This window comes from Poecile atricapillus, chromosome W (genome assembly GCF_030490865.1).
Source record: "Poecile atricapillus isolate bPoeAtr1 chromosome W, bPoeAtr1.hap1, whole genome shotgun sequence".
Taxonomy (NCBI): domain Eukaryota; kingdom Metazoa; phylum Chordata; class Aves; order Passeriformes; family Paridae; genus Poecile; species Poecile atricapillus.
Genome location: NC_081288.1, coordinates 882,240 through 906,951, shown reverse-complemented (window position 1 = coordinate 906,951; position 24,712 = coordinate 882,240). Strand labels below are relative to the sequence as shown.

General features: G+C 57.9%; 3 protein-coding genes across 4 annotated transcripts in view; 1 reads left to right on the top strand and 2 right to left on the bottom strand.

Annotated features, from left to right (window-relative positions):
* The window catches only part of LOC131591685 (protein DENND6B-like), a 34,652-nt gene extending 21,227 nt beyond the window's left edge, over positions 1 to 13,425 (top strand). The window contains exons 13-21 of one of the 2 annotated variants that reach the window (XM_058862627.1): positions 149 to 214; positions 1,319 to 1,383; positions 4,026 to 4,115; positions 7,513 to 7,566; positions 8,445 to 8,554; positions 10,283 to 10,385; positions 11,956 to 12,030; positions 12,843 to 13,248; positions 13,342 to 13,425. In XM_058862627.1, the coding sequence (XP_058718610.1) occupies positions 149 to 214; positions 1,319 to 1,383; positions 4,026 to 4,115; positions 7,513 to 7,566; positions 8,445 to 8,554; positions 10,283 to 10,385; positions 11,956 to 12,030; positions 12,843 to 12,965 (686 nt within the window). In that variant the 3' untranslated portion in view covers positions 12,966 to 13,248; positions 13,342 to 13,425. The other variant, XM_058862626.1, reaches the window with a different exon arrangement.
* A 3,833-nt stretch (positions 13,426 to 17,258) lies between these two features.
* On the bottom strand, positions 17,259 to 22,049 carry LOC131591549 (uncharacterized). The gene is made up of 10 exons (XM_058862360.1): positions 21,750 to 22,049; positions 21,195 to 21,387; positions 20,486 to 20,770; positions 20,046 to 20,144; positions 19,462 to 19,702; positions 19,328 to 19,370; positions 19,140 to 19,220; positions 18,801 to 18,948; positions 18,341 to 18,411; positions 17,259 to 17,427 (listed from the first exon to the last, which is right to left on the bottom strand). Exons 1-10 carry the CDS (start codon positions 22,047 to 22,049, stop codon positions 17,272 to 17,274), a joined length of 1,617 nt encoding a protein of 538 aa, XP_058718343.1. The 3' UTR covers positions 17,259 to 17,271.
* A 1,059-nt stretch (positions 22,050 to 23,108) lies between these two features.
* On the bottom strand, positions 23,109 to 24,658 carry LOC131591688 (uncharacterized). Its single transcript, XM_058862631.1, has 2 exons — positions 23,480 to 24,658; positions 23,109 to 23,449 (listed from the first exon to the last, which is right to left on the bottom strand). The coding sequence occupies exons 1-2, from the start codon at positions 24,134 to 24,136 to the stop codon at positions 23,147 to 23,149; spliced, it is 960 nt and encodes a 319-aa protein (XP_058718614.1). The 5' UTR covers positions 24,137 to 24,658; the 3' UTR covers positions 23,109 to 23,146.
* Between the last annotated feature and the right edge of the window lie 54 nt (positions 24,659 to 24,712).

Genomic DNA, 24,712 nt, shown 5'->3' with positions numbered 1-24,712 from the left:
GGACAGGACCCCAATTGTCCCCTCTGGGATTGCCAGGACCCCAATTGTCCCCTCTGGGATTGCCCCAGGAGGGGACAGGACCCCAATTGTCCCCTCTGGGATGGCCCCAGGAGGGGACAGGACCCCCATTGTCCCCTCTGGCTCACAGGGGAGCTGCCCAAGCAGGTGAAGGTGAAGAAATTGGCCAAGCTGAAAACCCTGGACACAAAACCAGGTGGGTGCAGGGCTCCAGGAGAGCCCCTTCCCCAGGGTCTGCACCCATCCCTGAGTGATTGATTACCTGATTGATTGATCCCCTGATTGACTGATCCCCTGATTGATTCCCTGACTGATTCCCTGATTGATTCCCTGAGTGATTGATTACCTGATTGACTGATCCCCTGATTGACTGATCCCCTGATTGATTCCCTGAGTGATTGATTCCCTGATTGATTCCCTGATTGATTCCCTGAGTGATTGATTACCTGATTGATTCCCTGATTGATTCCCTGAGTGATTGATTACCTGATTGATTGATTCCCTGATTGACTGATCCCCTGATTGATTCCCTGATTGATTCCCTGATTGACTGATCCCCTGATTGATTCCCTGATTGATTCCCTGATTGATTCCCTGAGTGATTGATTACCTGATTGATTGATCCCCTGATTGATTGATCCCCTGATTGATTCCCTGAGTGATTGATTCCCTGATTGATTCCCTGATTGATTCCCTGATTGATTCCCTGAGTGATCCCCTGATTGATTCCCTGATTGATTGATCCCCTGATTGATCCCCTGATTGATTCCCTGACTGATTCCCTGATTGATCCCCTGATTGATCCCTGATTGATTCCCTGATTGATCCCCTGATTGATTTCCTGATTGATCCCCTGATTGATTCCCTGATTGATTTCCTGATAGATCCCTGATTGATCCCTTTATTGATCCCCTGATTGATTCTCTGACTGATTCCCTGATTGATTCCCTGATTGATCCCCTGATTGATTCCCTGATTGATCCCCTGATTGAATCCCTGACTGATTCCCTGATTGATCCCCTGATTGATTGATTCCCTGATTGATCCCTTTATTGATTCCCTGATTGATCCCCTGATTGATTCCCTGATTGATTGCCTGATTGATCCCCTGATTCCCTGATTGATTCCCTGATTGATTGATCCCCTGATTGATTCCCTGACTGATTCCCTGACTGATCCCCTGATTGATTCCCTGATTGATTGATCCCCTGATTGATTCCCTGATTGATTGATCCCCTGATTGATTCCCTGATTGATCCCCTGATTGATCCCCTGATTGATTCCCTGATTTCCCCTCCAGGAATCTACACTTCCTATAAAACATTCCTGCACAAAGACAAAACCCTGATCAAGAGGCTGCTAAAGGTGAGCACAGAATTTACACTTTGGGGGATTCAGAACATCCTGGGGCTCCCCAAAAGAGCAGAATTTACACTTTGGGGGATTCAGAACATCCTGGGGCTCCCCAAAAGAGCAGAATTTACACTTTGGGGGATTCAATCCATCCTGGGGCTCCCCAAAAGAGCAGAATTTACACTTTGGGGGATTCAGAACATCCTGGGGCTCCCCAAAAGAGCAGAATTTACACTTTGGGGGATTCAGAACATCCTGGGGCTCCCCAAAAGAGCAGAATTTACACTTTGGGGGATTCAGAACATCCTGGGGCTCCCCAAAAGAGCAGAATTTACACTTTGGGGGATTCAGAATCCATCCTGGGGCTCCCCAAAAGAGCAGAATTTACACTTTGGGGGATTCAGAACATCCTGGGGCTCCCCAAAAGAGCAGAATTTACACTTTGGGGGATTCAGAACATCCTGGGGCTCCCCAAAAGAGCAGAATTTACACTTTGGGGGATTCAGAACATCCTGGGGCTCCCCAAAAGAGCAGAATTTACACTTTGGGGGATTCAGAACATGCTGGGGCTCCCCAAAAGAGCAGAATTTACACTTTGGGGGATTCAGAACATGCTGGGGCTCCCCAAAAGAGCAGAATTTACACTTTGGGGGATTCAGAACATCCTGGGGCTCCCCAGAAGTGCAGAATTTACACTTTGGGGGATTCAATCCATCCTGGGGCTCCCCAAAAGAGCAGAATTTACACTTTGGGGGATTCAGAACATCCTGGGGCTCCCCAAAAGAGCAGAATTTACACTTTGGGGGATTCAGAACATCCTGGGGCTCCCCAAAAGAGCAGAATTTACACTTTGGGGGATTCAGAACATCCTGGGCCACGTTCATGGGGCCAGGTTTAGGATTTTCCAGTCGATATTAAGGATTAAATCCTTAAAACGAAGAATTTAATTAACAAGAAATGAGTGGGAAGAATTTGTGTAAGAAAAAGAGGCTGGAAAAATCAGATTTTAGTGTTAATGTATTTGAGCAGTGGGGGAAATATGGGTTTGGGGTCTGGGTTTGGGTTTGGGGTTTGGGTTTGGGGTCTGGGTTTGGGGTCTGGATTTGGGTCTGGGTTTGGGCTCTGGGTTCTGGGTTTGGGGTCTGGGTTTGGGCTCTGGATTTGGGGTCTGGGTCTGGGGTCTGGATTTGGGGTCTGGGTTGGGGTCTGGGTTTGGGGTCTGGAGTTGGGTTTGGGGTCTGGGGTCTGATTTGGGGTCTGGGTTTGGGCTCTGGGTTTGGGGTCTTGGTTTGGGTCTGGGTTTGGGGTCTGGGTTTGGGGTCTGGGGTCTGGGTTTGGGGTCTGAGTTTGGGTTTGGGGTCTGGAGTTGGGGTCTGGGTTTGGGTTTGGGGTCTGGGTTTGGGGTCTGGGTTTGGGTTTGGGGTCTGGGTTTGGGGTTTGGGGTCTTGGTTTGGGTCTGGGTTTGGGGTCTGGGGTTTGGGTTTGGGGTCTGGGTTTGGGGTCTGGTTTGGGGTCTGGGGTCTGGGTTTGGGGCTCTGGGTTTGGGGTCTGGGTTTGGGGTCTGGGTTTGGGGTCTGGGGTCTGGGTTTGGGGTCTGGGTTTGGGTCTGATTTGGAGTCTGGGTTTGGGGTCTGGGTTTGGGGTCTGGGTTTGGGTTTGGGTTTGGGGTCTGGGTTTGGGGTCTGGGTTTGGGGTCTGGGTTTGGGGTCTGGGTTTGGGGTCTGGGGTCTGGGTTTGGGGTCTGGGTTTGGGGTCTGGGTTTGGGTTTGGGTTTGGGGTCTGGGTTTGGGGTCTGGGTTTGGGGTCTGGGTTTGGGGTCTGGGTTTGGGGTCTGGGGTCTGGGTTTGGGGTCTGGGTTTGGGGTCTGGGTTTGGGGTCTGGGTTTGGGGTCTGGGGTCTGGGTTTGGGGTCTGGGTTTGGGGTCTGGGGTCTGGGTTTGGGTTTGGGTCTGATTTGGGGTCTTGGTTTGGGGTCTTGGTTTGGGGTTTGGGGTTTGGGGTTTGGGGTCTGGGTTTGGGCTCTGGGTTTGGGGTTTGGGGTCTGGGTTTGGGCTCTGGATTTGGGGTCTGGGTCTGGATTTAGGGTTTGGGGTTTGGGGTGTGGGTTTGGGGCAGCCCTTCAGGCTCTCTTGGCTGCAGAGCTGCAGGTTCTGACAGTGAGGGGACACCTGGGAGACCCCACAGTGCCATGGCTGACCCTGGGTGACCATGGGTGACCCCACAGTGCCATGGGTGACCCTGGGTGACCTTGGCTGACCCTGGGTGACCCCTCTGTGCCTGGGTGACCCTGGCTGACCCCACAGTGACCCCACGGTGACCCCACAGTGACCCTGGCTGACCCTGAGTGACCCTGGGTGCCCCTGTTTGACCCTGGGTGCCCCTTGGTGACCCCTCTGTTCCATGGGTGCCCATGGCTGACCCTGTTTGACCCCTGGGTGCCCCTTGGTGACCCCTCTGACCCTGTTTGACCCTGGGTGCCCCTGTTTGACCCCTGGGTGCCCTGGCTGACCCCTCTGTGCCACGGGTGACCCTGGCTGACCCTGTGTGACCCTGGCTGACCCCTCTGTTCCATGGGTGCCCCTGGCTGACCCCTCTGTGCCTGTTTGACCCTGTTTGACCCCTGGGTGCCCCTGGCTGACCCCTCTGTGCCCGCAGGGCATCCAGCGGAAGCGCCCCTCGGAGGTGCAGAGCGCTCTGCTGAGGAGGCACCTCCTGGAGCTCACCCAGAGCTTCATCATCCCCCTGGTGAGTGCCAGCATCACCCTGGGGACATGGGGACAGCCCTGGGGGACAGGGAATCCTGGAATGGCCATGGGGACAGCCCTGGGGGCCAGGGAATCCTGGAATGGCCACAGGGACAGCCCTGGGGGACAGGGAATCCTGGAATGGCCACAGGGACAGCCCTGGGGGACAGCCCTGGGGGACAGGGAATCCTGGAATGGCCATGGATGGGGACAGCCCTGGGGGACAGCCCTGGGGGGACAGGGAATCCTGGAATGGCCCTGGGGACAGCCCTGGGGGACAGGGAATCCTGGAATGGCCACAGGGACAGCCCTGGGGGACAGCCCTGGGGGGACAGGGAATCCTGGAATGGCCACAGGGACAGCCCTGGGGGACAGCCCTGGGGGACAGGGAATCCTGGAATGGCCCTGGGGGACAGCCCTGGGGGACAGGGAATCCTGGAATGGCCACGGGGACAGCCCTGGGGGACAGGGAATCCTGGAATGGCCCTGGGGGACAGCCCTGGGGGGACAGGGAATCCTGGAATGGCCATGGGGGGACAGCCCTGGAGGACAGGGAATCCTGGAATGGCCATGGGGACAGCCCTGGGGGGACAGGGAATCCTGGAATGGCCATGGGGGACAGCCCTGGAGGACAGCCCTGGGGGACAGGGAATCCTGGAATGGCCATGGATGGGGACAGCCCTGGGGGACAGGGAATCCTGGAATGGCCCTGGGGGACAGCCCTGGGGGGACAGGGAATCCTGGAATGGCCCTGGGGACAGCCCTGGGGGGACAGGGAATCCTGGAATGGCCATGGGGACATGGGGACAGCCCTGGGGGACAGCCCTGGGGGACAGGGAATCCTGGAATGGCCACAGGGACAGCCCTGGGGGACAGGGAATCCTGGAATGGCCACGGGGACAGCCCTGGGGGACAGGGAATCCTGGAATGGCCATGGGGACAGCCCTGGGGGACAGGGAATCCTGGAATGGCCCTGGGGGACAGCCCTGGGGGACAGGGAATCCTGGAATGGCCACGGGGAAGGAGCTTCATCCTCATCCCACGGGACACCTCCCCTGTCCCTGCTGCCCCAGCCCTGCCAGGGGGATCCAGGGACACCCCCTGAGGCTCCTGGAATTAAAAACTTTTGGATTTGGGTTCTTTTTCCCTTTGAGCTGAAGATTGATGAGAGGGAGGCAGTTTTGGTCTCATTTATTTTCCCTTATCAGCATTACAAGGTACAAGGAGCTGTGTGCACTATGATAGAAAAGGGGTAAAATGGCTAAAAAAGATCTTTTTCAAGGTTTTTTTTATGTCCATTTACCCAATTAACAGATGCCAACTTAATTATTTTTCTTAATGACCCAACACCTGTTTGCTGCACTGGCATTTTTTACCAAATCACCCAAAAACCTCCAGGAGAAGAAGATGAAGAAAGAAAAAGGACAAGAGACAACACCCTAAATCTTCTTGTCTCCTGTTCTCTAAACTTTTTCACCCAGTGATTTAAAGAAACTTTCTAATTTACACACTTTTAGCTTTTTTCATCTAACTTTACCATTTGTTCTCATGTATCACCATGAAAACACGCTCATGAATTTTATATTTATGAAATTCAGTGTTTCCTTGAATCCTAGAACTGAATATTAGAAACAAGGGCACACACTCTGCATCTCAGACTCCAACAGCTCTCAGTTGTTTATTTTTCCTTATCAGCATTACAAGGTACAAGGAGCTGTGTGCACTATGATAAAAAAGGGGTAAAATGGCTAAAAAAGATCTTTTTCTTTTTTTTTTTATGTCCATTTACCCAATTAACAGATGCCAACTTGTCTCATTAAGGACTTTTGGATTTGGGTTCTTTTTCCCTTTGAACTGAAGATTGACCAGAGGGAGGCAGTTTTGGTCTCATTTATTTTTCCTTATCAGCATTACAAGGTACAAGGAGCTGTGTGCACTATGATAAAAAAGGGGTAAAATGGCTAAAAAAGATCTTTTTCAGGTTTTTTTTTTATGTCCATTTACCCAATTAACAGATGCCAACTTAATTATTTTTCTTAATGACCCAACACCTGTTTGCTGCATTGTGACATTTTTTACCCAATCACCCAAAAACCTCCAGGAGAAGAAGATGAAGAAGAAAGAAGAAGGACAAGAGACAACACCCTAAATCTTCTTGTCTCCTGTTCTCTAAACTTTTTCACCCAGAGATTTAAAGAAACTTTCTAATTTACACATTTACACTTTTCCTATCTAACTTTAACATTTGTTCTCATGTATCACCATGAAAACACGCTCATGAAATTCATATTTTATGAAATTCAGTGTTTCCTTGAATCCTAGAACTGAATATTAGAACCAAGGGCACACACTCTGGATCTCAGACTCCAACAGCTCTCAGTTGTTTATTTTTCCTTATCAGCATTACAAGGTACAAGGAGCTGTGTGCACTATGATAGAAAAGGGGTAAAATGGCTCACAAAGATCTTTTTCAAGGTTTTTTATATGTCCATTTACCCAATTAACAGATGCCAACTTAATTATTTTTCTTAATGACCCAACACCTGTTTGCTGCACTGGCATTTTTTACCAAATCACCCAAAAACTTCCAGGAGAAGAAGATGAAGAAGAAAAAAGGACAAGAGACAACACCCTAAATCCTCCACCTTGTCTCCTGTTCTCTAAACTTTTTCACCCAGTGATTTAAAGAAACTTTCTAATTTACACATTTACACTTTTCCTATCTAACTTTACCATTTGTTCTCATGTATCACCATGAAAACACGCTCATGAATTTCATATTTATGAAATTCAGTGTTTCCTTGAATCCTAGAACTGAATATTAGAACCAAGGGCACACACTCTGGATCTCAGACTCCAACAGCTCTCAGTTGTTTATTTTTCCTTATCAGCATTACAAGGTACAAGGAGCTGTGTGCACTATGATAGAAAAGGGTAAAATGGCTCACAAAGATCTTTTTCAGGTTTTTTTTTATGTCCATTTACCCAATTAACAGATGCCAACTCAATTATTTTTCTTAATGACCCAACACCTGTTTGCTGCATTGTGACATTTTTTACCCAATCACCCAAAAACCTCCAGAAGAAGATGAAGAAGAAAGAAAAAAGGACAAGAGACAACACCCTAAATCCTCCACCTTGTCTCCTGTTCTCTAAACTTTTTCACCCAGTGATTTAAAGAAACTTTCCAATTTACACATTTACACTTTTCCTATCTAACTTTAACATTTGTTCTCATGTATCACCATGAAAACACGCTCATGAATTTCATATTATATGAAATTCAGTGTTTCCTTGGATCCTAGAACTGAATATTAGAACCAAGGGCACACACTCTGGATCTCAGACTCCAAGGAATGAATATTTTTATTTTCATTTGTGTTTTTTTCTCTTTCTAGGAGCACTACATGGCCAGCCTGATGCCTCTGCAGAGAGCCATCACCCCCTGGAAGGTGAAATGAACTTCCCAGCCCTGCTCTCCTCTGGGACTGGGAGCTGGGAACCTCCCCCGTGGAAGAAAAAGGGATTTTAATCCTTTAAAAACTCATTAAAGTGTTGAGAGAGCCCTTGGGACAGATATTCCCAGTTTTCCTGGGATCCTCATGTGATTTTCCCAGTTTAATTTGGGATTGTTTGAGCTGGATTTGGGATTTTTGGGATTGTTTGAGCTGGATTTGGGATTGAGCTGGATTTGGGATTGAGCTGGATTTGGGATATTTGGGATTGTTTGAGCTGGATTTGGGATGGTTTGAGCTGGATTTGGGATTGTTTGAGCTGGATTTGGGATGGTTTGAGCTGGATTTGGGATTGTGTGAGCTGGATTTGGGATTTTTGGGATTGTTTGAGGTGGATTTGGGATTGTTTGAGCTGGATTTGGGATTGTTTGATCTGGATTTGGGATGGTTTGAGCTGGATTTGGGATTGTGTGATCTGGATTTGGGATTTTTGGGATTGTTTGAGCTGGATTTGGGATTGTTTGAGGTGGATTTGGGATTGTTTGAGCTGGATTTGGGATGGTTTGAGCTGGATTTGGGATTGTTTGAGCTGGATTTGGGATTGTTTGAGCTGGATTTGGGATTGTTTGAGGTGGATTTGGGATTGTTTGAGCTGGATTTGGGGTTGTTTGAGCTGGATTTGGGATTGTTTGAGCTGGATTTGGGATTGTTTGAGCTGGATTTGGGATGGTTTGAGCTGGATTTGGGATTGTTTGAGGTGGATTTGGGATTGTTTGAGCTGGATTTGGGATTGTTTGAGCTGGATTTGGGATTGTTTGAGCTGGATTTGGGATGGTTTGAGCTGGATTTGAGCTGACCAGGATCTCTCTGTGCAGAATCCGCCCCAGATCCGCCCGTTCTGCCAGGAGGATTTCATGAAGAGCCTGGAGCACGCGGGGCCCCAGCTCACCTGTGTGCTCAAGGGGGACTGGCTGGGGCTCTACAGGTGAGACCTGCAGGGAATCCTGATCCTGGCTTAGCTGGGCTGGGCTCTGCAAGGCCTGGATCAGCACCAGAACCCAGCAGGGTGGGACCCACAGGGAATCCTGATCCTGCAGGGAATCCTGATCCTGCAGGGAATCCTGATCCTGGCTTAGCTGGGCTGGGCTCAGCAAAGCCTGGATCAGCACCAGAACCCAGCAGGGAATCCTGATCCTGCAGGGAATCCTGATCCTGGCTCAGCTGGGCTGGGCTCTGCAAAGCCTGGATCAGCACCAGAACCCAGCAGGGAATCCTGATCCTGCAGGGAATCCTGATCCTGGCTCAGCTGGGCTGGGCTCTGCAAAGCCTGGATCAGCTCTGGTACCCAGCAGGGAATCCTGATCCTGACCCAGCTGAGCTGGGCTCTGCAAGGCCTGGATCAGCACCAGAACCCTGCAGGGAATCCTGATCCTGCAGGGAATCCTGATCCTGGCTCAGCTGGGCCGGGCTCTGCAAGGCCTGGATCAGCACCAGAACCCAGCAGGGTGGGACCCACAGGGAATCCTGATCCTGCAGGGAATCCTGATCCTGCAGGGAATCCTGATCCTGGCTTAGCTGGGCTGGGCTCTGCAAAGCCTGGATCAGCACCAGAACCCAGCAGGGAATCCTGATCCTGGCTCAGCTGGGCTGGGCTCTGCAAAGCCTGGATCAGCACCAGAACCCAGCAGGGAATCCTGATCCTGCAGGGAATCCTGATCCTGCAGGGAATCCTGATCCTGCAGGGAATCCTGATCCTGGCCCAGCTGGGCTGGGCTCAGCAAAGCCTGGATCAGCACCAGAACCCAGCAGGGTGGGATCAGCAGGACTCAGCCCTGGCTGAGCTCAGGAGGGTCAGGAACAGCAAATCCAGGGTGGATTCAGCCCCGGGGTTTGTGTTTGAAATGAGTGCAGATCCTGCAGGGGAGCTGCTCCAGGCTTTCCCTGGATTCTGTGGGATGGAGAAGACACTGGGGGCAGTGGGAGTGGGAAAAGTCTGGGGTTGGATGGCTGAGGAGAGTGGGAAATGCACACAGAGAGTGAAATAATCCCAGACTGGGATCAGAAATGAGAACTGTGGAATCCTGGGATGGTTTGGGATAGAAGGGACCCCCGAGCCCCCCCAAATGGTTTGAGATGGGATCCAGGGAGCTTCAATCCCATCCCATTCCCATCTCACCATCCCAGGCTGCTCCAAGCTTTCCTTGGACATTCCCGGGATCCAGGGGCAGCCCCAGCTGCTCTGGCAATTCCATTCCAGATGGGAATTCCCAAAATCCCACCCCCATCTCCCCTTTCCCAGGGAATTCCCTCCATTCCCAGCTCTCCCAGCCTGGCATTGGATCCAAAGGAATTTTGGGATCCAGGGGTTTCCCTGGCAATCTCAGCACTGCAGGAAGGGTCTCCCTTCCCTTTTCCAGCCCCAACTTCCAGAAAAATCCCTCAGGATGGATTCAGAGCCTCCCAAATCCCAGAATGGTTTGAGATGGGATCCAGGGAGCTTCAATCCCATCCCATTCCAATCCCACCATCCCAGGCTGCTCCAAGCTTTCCTTGGCCATTCCCGGGATCCAGGGGCAGCCCCAGCTGCTCTGGCTCCTGTTCCCGTGTCCTGCTGTGTCCCCAGGGCCACCTGGGGGGCTCAGGATGGGATTTTGGGGTGGGAGGGTCCCTGTGGGGCTCCCCCAGTTCCACCATTCCTGAGCTCTCTCCACAGGAGATTCTTCAAATCCCCCAATTTCGATGGTTGGTTCCGGCAGCGGCACCGGGAGATGACACAAAAGCTCGAGGCTCTGCACCTGGAGGCCATCTGTGAGGCGGTGGGTGACAGGGACAGGGACACAGGGACACAGGGATGGGACACAGGGACAGGGACAGAGACACGGGGACAGGGACACAGGGACACAGGGATGGGACAGGGACAGGGACACAGGGACAGGGACACAGGGACAGGGACATGGGGATAGGGACACGGGGACAGGGACAGGGACACGGGGACAGGGACAAGGACACGGGGACAGGGACAAGGACACGGGGACAGGGACACGGGGACAGGGACAGGGACACGGGGACAGGGACAAGGACACGGGGACAGGGACATGGGGATGGGACAGGGAGACAGGGACAGGGACACAGAGACAGAGGGACACAGGGGGACAGGGACATGGGGATGGGACACGGGGACAGGGACACTGGGACGGGGACACAGGGGTGGGGACACAGGGGTGGGACAGGGACACAGGGCTGAGACACAGGGATGGGACAGGGATGGGACAGGGACAGGGCTGGGATGGGGGGGACACAGGGATGGGACAGGGCTGGGATGGGACTCAGGGCTGGGACAGGGACAAGGATGGGATGGGGACAGGGACAGGGACAGGGATGGGACAGGGATGGGACAGGGCTGCTATAGGGACAGGGATGGGACACAGGGACAGGGATGGGACACAGGGACAGGGACACGGGAATGGGACAGGGACACAGGGACAGGGATGGGACACAGGGACAGGGATGGGACACAGGGACAGGGACAGGGATGGGACACAGGGACGGGATGGGACAGGGACAGGGACAAAGACAGGGCCAGCACTCCCTGACACCCACGTGCCATCCCTCTGGCAGTTCCCAGGCCAGGCTGGGAGCACCGACAGCTTCCAGTTCATTTTATCCCAAATATCAGAAGAAATTCCTTCCTCAGAGATGAGGAGGATCCAGGGAGAGCTTCCAGAACATTCCAGGCCTTGAAGGGGCTCCAGGAGAGCTGGGAATGTTCCCCTGGAGAGGAGAAGGATCCAGGGAGAGCTGAGAGCCCCTGCAGGGCCTGAAGGGGCTCCAGGAGAGCTGGGAATGTTCCCCTGGAGAGGAGAAGGATCCAGGGAGAGCTGAGAGCCCCTGCAGGGCCTGAAGGGGCTCCAGGAGAGCTGGGAATGTTCCCCTGGAGAGGAGAAGGATCCAGGGAGAGCTGAGAGCCCCTGCAGGGCCTGAAGGGGCTCCAGGAGAGCTGGGAATGTTCCCCTGGAGAGGAGAAGGATCCAGGGAGAGCTGAGAGCCCCTGCAGGGCCTGAAGGGGCTCCAGGAGAGCTGCAGAGGGACTGGGACAGGGCTGCAGGGCCAGGAGCCAGGGAATGGCTGCCAGTGCCAGAGGCCAGGGCTGGATGTTGGGATGTTGGGAATTGGGAATTGCTGGCTGGGCTGGAATTGCCAGAGCAGCTGTGGCTGCCCCTGGATCCCTGGCAGTGGCCAAGGGCAGGCTGGAGCCTGGGGCTGGGAGCAGTGGGGGGCACTGGGGGGGTTTTGGGGATGTTTCAGGAATGAGGAACCCCCTGCTCACCCTTTCCTTGGGGGAATCCCTCGGGAATTGTCCCTGAGGGAAGCTGCTCTCTCCTTTAGGACATTGTGGCCTGGATGAAGGACAAGTCTGAGGTGGAGATCGTGGATCTGGTGCTGAAGCTCCGGGAGAAGCTGGTGAGTCCCTCCCTCCCTCCCTCCCTCCCTCCCCATCACTCCTGGGGCAGGGATCACTCCTGGGCCCTGGAGAACCTCAATCCCCATCCCTGGAGAGCATCAGATCCAGGGAAATTCAATGTTTGTGTGAAATCCTGAGAGGAAATTCAATGTTTGTGTGAAATCCTCAGAGGAAATTCAGTGTTTGTGTGAAATCCTCAGGGGAAATTCAATGTTTGTGTGAAACCCTGAGAGGAAATTCAATGTTTGTGTGAAATCCTCAGAGGAAATTCAATGTTTGTGTGAAATCCTCAGGGGAAATTCAATGTTTGTGTGAAATCCTCAGAGGAAATTCAATGTTTGTGTGAAATCCTTATTGGAAATTCAATGTTTGTGTGAAATCCTCAGAGGAAATTCAATGTTTGTGTGGAACCCTCAGAGGAAATTCAATCTTTGTGTGAAATTCTCAGAGCTGGGGGGGCACAGGCTGGGCTGGGTGGGTGGGAGGGTGGGTGGGAGGGTCCCTGGGTTTTCGGTGGGTGGGTGGGAGGGTCCCTGGGTGCTGTGTGGGTGGGATGATGGTCCCTGGGTGCTGTGTGGGTGGGATGATGGTCCCTGGGTGCTGTGTGGGTGGGATGATGGTCCCTGGGTGCTGTGTGGGTGCTGTGTGGGTCCCTGGGTGCTGTGTGGGTGCTGTGTGGGTCCCTGGGTGCTGTGTGGGTCCCTGGGTGCTGTGTGGGATGATCCAGGGTGTCTCTCCCGGGGTTCAGAGCTGTTTCCTGCCTGTTTTGCTGCTGCTCTGGAGCCCCCTGAGCTGATTTGTGTCCCCCCAGGTGAGGGCTCGGTGCCAGCAGCTGCCTGTGAGGGAGGAGACGCTGCACAGGGTGGAGCTGTACATCAGCACCATCATCAGCTCGCTGCCCCAGGACCTGCAGGCTGTGCTGCAGCACCCATGAGCACCCCTGGGTGCCCCAGAGCATCACTGAGTACCCAAAGGCTGCCCTGCAGCACCCATGAGCACCCCTGGGTGACCAGAGCATCCCTGAGTGCCCAAAGGCTGCTCCTGCAGCACCCCTCAGCACCCCTGGGTGACCAGAGCACCCCTGGGTACCCCTGAGCATCACCGAGTGCCCTGAGCATCCCTGAGCACCCCTGGGTGCCCTTGAGCATCACTGAGCGCCCAGAGCCTGCTCCTGCAGCACCCAGAGCCTGCTCCTGCAGCACCCAAAGCACCCCTGGGTGCCCTGAGCATCACTGAGCACCCAGAGCCTGCTCCTGCAGCACCCCTGGGCACCCAGAGCATCCCTGAGTGCTCAGAGCCTGCTCCTGCAGCATCCCTGAGCACCCCTGGGTGCCCTGAGCATCCCTGAGCACCCAGAGCCTGCTCCTGCGGCACCCAGAGCATCCCTGAGTGCTCAGAGCACCCCTGGGTGCCCGGAGCCCACTCCTGCAGCACCCCTGGGTGCCCAGAGCCGGTTCCTGCAGCACCCAGAGCATCCCTGAGTGCCCAGAGCACCCCTGGGTGCCCAGAGCTGGTTCCTGCAGCACCCAGAGCACCCCTGGGTGCCCAGAGCCCGCTCCTGCTCCTGCCCCACCACCCCCGAGGGGGACCCGGGGCCAGCGCTTCACCTTCATCCCGCTGGGATCCATCCCGGAGCTGCCAGGAGGAGGAGGAGGAGGAAGAGGAGGAGGAAGAGGAGGAGGTGACAATGCCATCCCTGTCCCTGGACGGCCGCTGGGAGCAGGAATTGCTGGACATGGAATTGCTGGACATGGAATTGCTGGACATGGAATTGCTGGATATGGAATGCTGGACATGGAATGCTGGACATGGAATGCTGGATATGGAATTGCTGGACATGGAATGCTGATCTGGAAGTGGGAATTGCTGGACATGGAATGCTGCTCTTGGAGCAGGAATTGTTGGACATGGAATGCTGGACATGGAATGCTCATCTGGGAGCAGGAATCACTGGACATGGAATTGCTGGATATGGAATACTGGACATGGAATTGCTGGATATGGAATGCTGGACATGGAATTGCTGGATATGGAATGCTGGATATGGAATTGCTGGATATGGAATGCTGGATATGGAATGCTGGACATGGAATGCTGGACATGGAATTGCTGGATATGGAATGCTGGACATGGAATTGCTGGACATGGAATTGCTGGACATGGAATTGCTGGATATGGAATGCTGGACATGGAATTGCTGGACATGGAATGCTGGACATGGAATGCTGGACATGGAATGCTGGACATGGAATGCTGGATATGGAATTGCTGGATATGGAATGCTGGACATGGAATGCTGGACATGGAATGCTGGACATGGAATGCTGGACATGGAATGCTGGATATGGAATTGCTGGACATGGAATTGCTGGACATGGAATTGCTGGACATGGAATCACTGGACATGGAATGCTGGACATGGAATGCTGGATATGGAATTGCTGGACATGGAATGCTGCTCTGTTTCTCCAGGGCTGGAGCATCCGCAGGGATCGGAGCTCCCCGGAGTGCCCGGGAGCCCCAAATCCCAAATTTCTTCTGCTTGAGCGCCCAGCCCGAGCTCCAGGGACAGGCGGGGCTGGGGCTGTGCCCGAGGCACTTCCCAATAAAACCTGGAGAAGCCGATTCCTGCAGCTGGAATGGCCAGGAATTTGCTGGGACAAGGATTTCCTGGGACCAGGGATTTGCTGGGACCAGGGATTTCCTGGGATCAGGGATTTGGTGGGACCAGGGATTCCCTGGGACCAAGGATTTCCTGGGACCAAGGATTTCCTGGGATCAAGGATTTCCTGGAACCAGGGATTCCCTGGGACCAAGGATTTCCTGGGACCAAGGATTTCCTGGGATCAAGGATTCCCTGGAACCAGGGATTTGCTGGGATCAAGGATTTCCTAGGATCAAGGATTTCCTGGGATCAGGGATTTGCTGGGATCAAGGATTTCCTAGGATCAAGGATTTCCTGGGATCAGGGATTTGCTGGAACCAGGGATTTCCTAGGATCAAGGATTTCCTAGGATCAAGGATTTCCTGGGATCAGGGATTTGCTGGGATCAAGGATTTCCTAGGATCAAGGATTTCCTGGGATCAGGGATTTGCTGGAACCAGGGATTCGCTGGGATCAAGGATTCCCTGGGCCCAGAGCTGCATTGCACCGCCAGGGATTCCCTCCCAGCACGGAATTTTAGCCAAAAAAAAGCCTAAAAAAGCCTAAAAAAAGCCTTTGGGAAGGATGTGGCAGCCCAGAGGGGTTGGAGGCAGCGCCTCTGCTCCTGCTGGGATTGTTGGATTGTTCCTGCCCAGTGCTCCCAGTGCTCCCAGTGCTCCCAGTCTTCGCCCTTCCCATCGCTCCCTGCCCGTTCTCAGGGCTGGGGAGGAGTTGGGGGGCTCAGAGGGAGCTGAATTCTCCCTGGATTTCCCCTCTGGAGCCAGGCAGGAGCAGCAGGAGGCTCTGGGTGTCTCTGGCCCTGCTGGAGGAGGGAATTCCGAGCGAGATCCATGGGGATGGGATGAGCTCTGCACACACCAGAGCCCAAACCCCTCTGTGAGCTGGGAAATCTGAGTTAAAAAACCCCTGGAGCCAAACTGGGATGAGCTTTGGAGGCTGGGGAGGTTTATTGGCTTGGGGGGTTTGTCCCTGCTCGTGGTCACTCGTGGCCATCCCGGTTTTCCAGAAGGTTCCCAGAGTCCAGCCCAGCAGCTGTGGGTGCTCTGTGTCCCTCTGTCCTTCCCAAGGCTCGGAATCCGGGGGCATTTGGGTGGGAAAACCTTGGATCCCACGGAGTCCCAGCAGTGCCAGCCCTGCTGGTGTCCCCACGTGCCACATCCCAGGGCTTGGAGATCCCTCCTGGAATTCTCCTCAGGGATGAATTTCCACCTTTGCATTCCTCCCAAGGAGGCTGGACCCCGTCTCCTGCAACTCCAATATCCCAGAATCCCGGGATGGTTTGGGATAGAAGAGACCCCCAAACCCCCCAGTGCCCCCCACACCTCCCACTGGCCCAGGCTGCTCCCAGCCCCAGGCTCCAGCCTGCCCTTGGCCACTGCCAGGGATCCAGGGGCAGCCACAGCTGCTCTGGCAATTCCAGCCCAGCCAGCAATTCCCAATTCCCAACATCCCAACATCCAGCCCTGGCCTCTGGCACTGGCAGCCATTCCCTGGCTCCTGGCCCTGCAGCCCTGTCCCAGTCCCTCTGCAGCTCTCCTGGAGCCCCTTCAGGCCCTGCAGGGGCTCTCAGCTCTCCCTGGATCCTTCTCCTCTCCAGGGGAACATTCCCAGCTCTCCTGGAGCCCCTTCAGGCTCTGGAATGTTCTGGAAGCTCTCCCTGGATCCTTCTCCTCTCCAGGGGAACATTCCCAGCTCTCCCAGGCTGGATCCCTGGGAACTGAGGGGCTCCATCCCTGTGGATCTGCAGGGGGTGGGATTTGGGGGTCTCCAGCCCAGCCCCAGCTGTGCCCCCCCCAAACGGCTCCAGGCACGAGGGGCCACACCCAGCGACCCTGGGGGACACCGGGGACTGTCCCTGCCATGGCAGGGGGGCACCGGGGGGGCTCGGGGGTCCCAAACCATCCCAAACCATCCCAAACCATCCCGGGATTCCCTGAGCTGCTGGGAATGTGCAAATCCCTCCTGGGAATGGGATGAGCTCAGGGAGCAGCTCCTGGGAATGGAAATGGGATGAGCTCAGAGCTCAGGGAGCAGCCCCCAGGGAGTGGGATGAGGTTGGAGTTCAAGGAGCAGTCCCAGGGAATGGGATGAGGTTGGAGTTCAAGGAGCAGTCCCAGGGAATGGGAATGGGATGAAGTTGGAGCTCAGGGAGCAGCCCCAGGGAATGGGATGAGCTCAGGGAACAGTCCCCGGGAATGGAAATGGGATGAGCTCAGAGCTCAGGGAGCAGCCCCCAGGGAGAGGGAATGGGATGAGCTGGGGGTTCAAGGAGCAGCCCCCAGGGAATGGGATGAGGTTGGAGTTCAGGGAGCAGCCCCCAGGGAGTGGGAATGGGATGAGCTCAGGGAGCAGCCCCTGGGAATGGGATGAGCTCGGAGCTCAGGGAACAGTCCCCATGGAGTGGGAATGGGAATGGGAATGGGAATGAGATGAGCTCGGAGCTCAGGGAACAGTCCCCGGGAATGGAAATGGGATGAGCTCGGAGCTCAGGGAGCAGCCCCCAGGGAGTGGGAATGGGATGAGCTGGGGGTTCAAGGAGCAGCCCCCAGGGAGTGGGAATGGGAATGGTCGGAGTTCACGGAGCAGCCCCCAGGGAGAGGTCGTAGAACGCCTTGAGCCCCTCGGGGCTGTGCCGGGAGCGGCTCCGGAGCAGAACATCCCTGCGGAAATTCTCCCTCATCCAGCCATAGGCCAGGCTGTGCAGGAAACCCTGCAGGGACACGCTCAGAGCCTGCGGGGACACGGGGACAGGCTCAGGGACACGGGGACAGAGGCTCAGGGACACGGGAACAGGCTCAGGGACACGGGGACAGGCTCAGGGACACGGGGACAGAGTCAGGGACACGGGGACAGAGTCGGGGACAGAGTCAGGGACAGGCTCAGAGCCTGCGGGGACACGGGGACAGGCTCAGGGACACGGGGACAGGGTCAGGGACACGGGGACAGAGTCAGGGACACGGGGACAGAGGCTCAGGGACACGGGGACAGAGTCAGGGACACGGGGACAGAGTCAGGGACACGGGGACAGGCTCAGGGACACGGGGACAGAGTCAGGGACACGGGGACAGGCTCAGGGACACGGGGACAGAGTCAGGGACACGGGGACAGAGGCTCAGGGACACGGGGACAGAGTCAGGGACACGGGGACAGGCTCAGGGACACGGGGACAGAGTCAGGGACACGGGGACAGAGGCTCAGGGACACGGGGACAGAGACTCAGAGCTCCGGGACCCTGCAGGGACACGGGGACAGGGTCAGGGACACGGGACCCTGCAGGGACACACTCAGAGCCTGCGGGGACACGGGGCAGAGGCTCAGGGACACGGGGCAGAGGCTCAGGGCTCCGGGACCCTGCAGGGACACGGGGACAGAGGCTCAGGGACACGCTCAGAGCCTGGGGGGACACGGGGACACGAGGACAGGGTCAGGGCTCCGGCTGGCACCGCACACCGGGCCCTTCCCTCCGGCTGTGGCCGATTAAAGCACACCCAGCACCCGGGAAATGCTGAAATCCCAAGCCAAAAACCAGCGGGAAGAGCCGGGCTGTGTCCAGGGCTGTGTCCTCAGCCTGCCCGGGTGTCCCCAAGGGCTCCCACGTGGGGTGGGGACAAATGTCCAGGCCTGGCAAAGGGGCTCTGACTCACTGTGGACACGTAGAGGACAAAGAGCGAGGCAGGGCTGATGCTGCTGAAGGAGAGGATGGTGAGGAGGAAGGCTGTGGGTGGGACACAAGGACATTCCTTGGTGGGACACCCTCGGTGTGACCCTGCAAGGCTGGGGACACCCCCAATGTGACCCTGGGGGAGCTGGGGACACCCCCAGTGTGACCCTGGGGGGCTGGGGACACCCCCAGTGTAACCCTGCAGGGGTGGGGGGCAATGGGACACCCCCGGTGTGACCCTGGGGGTTCAGGAGCAGGGGGACACCCCCGGTGTGACCGTGCAGGGCTGGGGGAGCTGGGGACACCCCCAGTGTGACCCTCATAGGGCTGGGGACACCCCCAGTGTGACCCGGGGGTTCAGGGGCAGTGTGACACCCCCAGTGTGACCCTGAAGAGCTGGGGGACAATGGGACACCCCCGGTGTGACCCCACCCCAGCCTTGCCTGGTGTCCAGCAGATCAGGAACACGAGCTGGAAGCTCAGCGAGGCTTTTCTGACGCTGCCGCCCCCGAACCCTCCGGTTCCGTCCGGGCCCAGCAGCGGCAGCGCCGCCTTCCCCCGGTACCGGAGCCGCACCCGCCGGTACAGGAGCTGCGGGCACCGGGGGTCAGCGGAGCGCTGGGGACCCCCGGTTCCTCCCCCCGGTACAGGAGCTGCGGGCACCGGGGGTCAGCGGAGCCCTGGGGACCCCCGGTTCCTCCCCCCGGTACAGGAGCTGCGGGCACCGGGGGTCAGCGGAGCCCTGGGGACCCCCGGTTCCTCCCCCCGGGCCGGGCTCTCACCGAGCAGCAGCCGAACACCAGCAGCAGGTACAGCAGGAGGATGATTTTCTCCTCCAGCCCCGCGTTCTTCCTCCCGCCGGACTGGGAGGCAACGGGAGATGAGCGGGGATGGGGAAGCGACCCCCGGAGCCCCCCGGAGGCTCCCGGAACCCCCCCGGATCCCCCCGGCCAGGGGGAGCAGCGCCCACCTGGGTGCAGATGTCTCGGCTGGGGTGGATCAGGAGGAGGCAGCTGCAAGGACAGAGCGGTTCCGGTGGTCCCGGATCCTTCCCCCGGTGTCCCGGGGACCGGAGGGGACCGGAGGGGAGCGGAGGGGCCGTACCTGGAGCAGTAAAGGCTGAAGGTGCCGTTGGAGCCGGTTCGGGGCACCACGGGCTCGGTGTCGGCGGAGCCTCGGGCGAGCAGCTGGGCCAGGAGGGTCAGCACCGGCAGCAGCCTCGGGAAGGGAGGGGTGTGAGTCCCGGGACCCCCGGTAGGACCGGGCCGAGCTCCCCCGGGGGCTCCTACCAGGCCAGGACCGAGGGAATTCCCTGCCGGGCGCTCTCCGGGCAGCGGCTCCGCTCCTGCGGGAGAAGAGCCCTGAACCGGGGCTGGAGCGGCGGCCGAGACCGAGGGGAGCCCCGAATCCCCGGGAGAAGGGGCTGCCCTGGACCGGCCGCGGTTCCCAGGTGTTACCGGGCGAGGGGAGCCCCGAATTCCCGGGGGAAGGGGCTGCCCTGGATCTGCCCGTGGCTCCCTGACGGTTCCCCGGTGTTACCGGGCGAGGGAAGCCTCGAATTCCCGGGAGAAGCGGCTGGAGCGGCGGCCGAGACCGAGGGGAGCCCCGAATTCCCGGGGGAAGGGGCTGCCCTGGATCTGCCCGTGGCTCCCTGACGGTTCCCCGGTGTTACCGGGGGAGTCACGGACCTGCAGCGCTGCCGGGGGCCGGGATCGCCCCCCGAGGACGGCTCGGTGCGATTCGTACGCGTAAACAACGAGCATGAGGAGCGAGACCGAGTAGGAGGTCTGGGAGGGAGAGAGGGAGAGGAACGGGGGATCCTGCTGGGTCCAGCGCCTCCAGGGCACCCCCCGGTATCCCTCTGCCCCCCAACCCTGCACTCTGCCCCCCGAATTCCCCCGTTCCCCCGCCCTTCCCTCCCCGTGCTCCGCAGCCCGACACCCGCCAGCCCCCGGCAGAGCTGTCCCCACCCCGGGCAGGGTCCCCAGGACACCCCAGAACACCCCCAGGGTCCCCAGGACACCCCCAGGACACCCCAGGACACCCCCAGGACACCCCAAGAACACCTCAGGACACCCCAGGACACCCCCAGGACAGGTCCCCGCTGTCCCCAGCAGTGTCCCGGTACCGTGGCGAGCATCCTCCCGTAGGGGCAGGCGGCCAAGGCGGGCACGGAGAGCGGGGCCGGCAGCACCGGGATGGTTCCCGTGCCCAGCACGGCGCTGGCACCCAGGAAATCCGCCAGGGCCAGCAGGAACAGCGGCCGCAGCTGGGGACAGGGACACCGCTGGCATCAGCCCCGACCCCCGGGAGCTCCCACCGCCCTCCCCGGGCTCCCGGGGACCGGCGGCTCCCGGGGACCGGGCCGGGTGCCGGTACCGGGCATCCCGAACCTCCCGCTCCCCTCCCGGGCCTTAAACCCGGTGCTGGCCCGGCTTTGATCCGAGCTTAGCTGGGCCAGACCCAGCTCTGTGTCCCTGGGAGCCGGGGACACTCAGCTGGACACGGCGACACTGCCAGGGGCTGGTGGCACTCACAGGGATGTGGCAGCAGTTGGTGGCACTCACCGGGAGGTGACAGGGGTTGGTGACACTCACCGGAATGTGGCAGCAGTGACACTGCCAGGAGCCGGTGGCACTCACAGGGATGTGACAGGGGTTGGTGACACTCACCGGGATGTGACAGCAGTGACACTGCCAGGGGTTGGTGGCACTCACCGGGAGGTGACAGCAGTGACACTGCCAGGGGTTGGTGACACTCACCGGGAGGTGACAGGGGTTGGTGGCACTCACCGGGAGGTGACAGCAGTGACACTGCCAGGGGCTGGTGGCACTCACCGGGAGGTGACAGCAGCGCCCCTGCCAGGAGGTGACCGCCAGGATGGCTCCGCTGCCCAGGAGGCTGGAGGGGACAGGGAGGATGAGGAATGTCCCCCAGAGCCACCCGCAGGTGCCAGCCCAGGGCGGGGGACAGGGACAGGACGCACCTGAGCAGCGCGGCCGGGAGGGTGACACCGCTCAGCGCCAGGACCTGCGGGAGGCACGGAGGGAGCGGGGCCGCCCCGAGCGCACCCTGGGCACGGCCGGGATCCCCCCGGGAACCGCTGGGATTTCCCTGTTCCTTCCTCCCGGGAACCGCTGGGATTTCCCTGTTTCTTCCTCCCGTTTTTTCCCGCTGGGATTTCCCTGTTTCTTCCTCCCGGCTTTTCCCGCTGGGATCTCCTCCCAGGTTTCCCGGGGCTGGGGAGGGCCGAGAAGCCGCGTCCCGGGCCCGGGACTCAGCCGGGAACAGCGGGGCAGAGCCCGGTAGGAGCCGCTCCGGTCCCAGAGGAATCCCTGCCCGGCTGTCCCCTCTCCTTGGGGTGGCCCTGGCCACCCTGGGCCGGTCCCAACGCGCTGCCCCAAACCCCGCCTGGGGGGAGCTGCCCCGGGCAGGATTTGCTGGAATCCAGCGCTCAGCTGGAGCCTCTCCCGCTCTGCCCCGGGCAGGATTTGCTGGAATCCAGCGCTCCGCTGGAGCCTCTCCCGCTCTGCCTTGGGCAGGATTTGCTGGAATCCAGCGCTCAGCTGGAGCCTCTCCCGCTCTGCCTTGGGAAGGATTTGCTGGAATCCAGCGCTCAGCTGGAGCCTCTCCCGCTCCGCCTTTACCTGGAGATCCGAGAGGGCCGGGGGCAGCTCCTGGGCGGTGGCCATGGGCGGCAAACGGAGCCCGGAGCGACCCCGGCTGTCCCGGGATGGAAGGGACGGAAGGGATGAAAGGGATGGAAAGGGATGGAAAGGGATGGAAAGGGATGGAAAGGGATGGAAAGGGATGGAAAGGGATGGAAGGAAGGGACAGAAGGGACAGAAGGGGTGGAAAGAAGGGACAGAAGTGATGGAAACGATGGAAAGGGACAGAAGGGATGGAAGGAAGGGACAGAAGGGACAGAAGCGATGGAAGGAAGGGACAGAAGCGATGGAAAGGGATGGAAGCGATGGAAGGAAGGGACAGAAGGGACAGAAGCGATGGAAGGAAGGGACAGAAGGGACAGAAGTGATGGAAGGAAGGGACAGAAGTGATGGAAACGATGGAAAGGGACAGAAGCGATGGAAGGAAGGGACAGAAGTGATGGAAGGAAGGGACAGAAGGGACAGAAGCGATGGAAGGAAGGGACAGAAGCGATGGAAGGAAGGGACAGAAGCGATGGAAAGGGATGGAAGCGATGGAAGCAGCTCCTGCCGTGCCCGGGCTCGCTCCACGCCCAGCTCTGGGACGCGGCCGCGGCGCAGCCGGAGGAACCGGCCCGGCCGGGGCAGCAGGAGCTTCCCAGAGCTCCTGGAAGTTTTGTTTCCCACAACTCCCGGAGGTTTTGTTTCCCAGAGGAGCAGCCGGCGCCAGCCCCGCGGGCGGGGAGGGATCAGCCCCCGGCGAGGGAGAGCCCAAAGGAGCGCTCGGATGTCCCTGGACACACCGGGAATGAGGGAACAGTGCAGGGAGAGCAGCCGGGAGCTCCTGGAGCTGATCCAGGGCTGGAGCCCCTCAGTTCCCAGGGATCCAGCCTGGGAGAGCTGGGAATGTTCCCCTGGAGAGGAGAAGGATCCAGGGAGAGCTTCCAGAACATTCCAGGGCCTGAAGGGGCTCCAGGAGAGCCGGGAATGTTCCCCTGGAGAAGGGAAAGCTCCTCTCCATTCACTCGGCTGCCACACGACTGCAGGTGCAGGAATGAACCATTCCCGTTCTCACACTCCCAGGAACTTCAGGAAATCACGGGATTCAGCAATTTGGTGCTAATTTTAAACCCAAGGATGTTTCAATATCCAGCAAAAACCCCCCAAGCAATCCCGTCCCCAGGAGCCACCGGAGCCCCCTCAAACAGGAATTTTGTGTTTATTCCAGGGATATTTGGCCGAAGGGAGAGGGAAGAGGGAGGGATGTGGGGGAGGCTCCGAGGGAAGGAGGGAGAGGGGCTGGAGGTGACGGTGACACGGAGCTGGGCACTCCTGGAGATGCTCCCCTGCAGCAGCTTCATCTTCCTCTGCCAGGAACAGACGGAGGCACCGGGATGGATCCGTGTCCTGCCTGATGGATCCCACCTTATCCAGCTGGATCCCACCTTGTCCCTCCTCTCCCAGCTGGATCCTGCCTTATCCCTCCTTTTCCAGCTGGATCCCATCTTATCCCTCCTCTCCCAGCTGGATCCTGCCTTATCCCTCCTTTTCCAGCTGGATCCTGCCTTATCCCTCCTCTCCCAGTTGGATCCCACACCGATTCCCTGCTCCCAGCTGGATCCCACAGTGATTCCCTGATCCCAGTTTGATCCCTGCTCCCAGCTGGATCCCACACCGATTCCCTGCTCCCAGTTTGGATCCCACACCGATTCCCTGCTCCCAGTTTGGATCCCACACCGATTCCCTCCTCTCCCAGTTTGATCCCACACCGATTCCCTGCTCCCAGTTTGGATCCCACAGGGGTCCCCACCACCCCTGGGATCCATTCCAGGTCGCTCCATCCCACAGGAGCAGAGGGAGAGCAGGGATCCACCCTCAGCCTGAGCAGCCAGGGCAGGAGGAGGCTCCGTCTCCCTCTGGAGTTGTGGGAATGGCTCCGGGGAAAGAGCTGGAGCCACCCCTGCCATTCCAGAGGCTCTCCTTGATTCCAAACTGGGAGCAGGGGCTGAACTCTCCCCTGGCTGAGCCGGAACTTTCATCCTTAAGGAGAGTTTCAAACATTCCTGGGACAAACTCTCCCACTCCCACCCCGTTCCCCCCACCAGGGAGCACCCGGATCCCAGTGGGAACATCCCTGGCTGCAGCCCCAGGAAGGGCTCAGCTGTGTCCCCCTCCCAGCAGGGCAGAGCCTGGGACACGTTTTCCCTGAGGGTTTTTTTTGGAGGAGAAATTGGCACCGGAATCCAGGGAATTTGGCCACTGACAGGACCGGGAACAGCCAAGGAGGGGAGCTGCAGGTCCCTGTCCCAGGATCCTTCCCCAGGAGCTGCTCCCAAACCTGCTCCTGGCTGGGCTCCAGGACACCCTGGGGGTTAATCCAGAGCCATCCCCGAGTCTGGGCCCAGCTTTAGCAGCCAGGATTGAATTCCAATTGGAATTCCAGTTGGCAGGGAACAACACCCAGAGGGGCTCTGGAGGATCCAGGGGAGCAGAGCTGGGAAGAGCCAAATCCAGGGATGCAGCAGAACATCCCAGCCCATTCCAGGATATCCTGGCTTCCTTCTTTCACCGATTCCCAAGAAATCCGGGAAGAACCTCAAGGTTCCTGAGCCCTGGCCAGGCTGTCCCTGTCCCCAGGGTCCTGTCCCATCCCAGCAGGAGCAGCCCCTTCCCCCCCAGAGCAGCCAGACTTCCCTGGAACCTTCCAG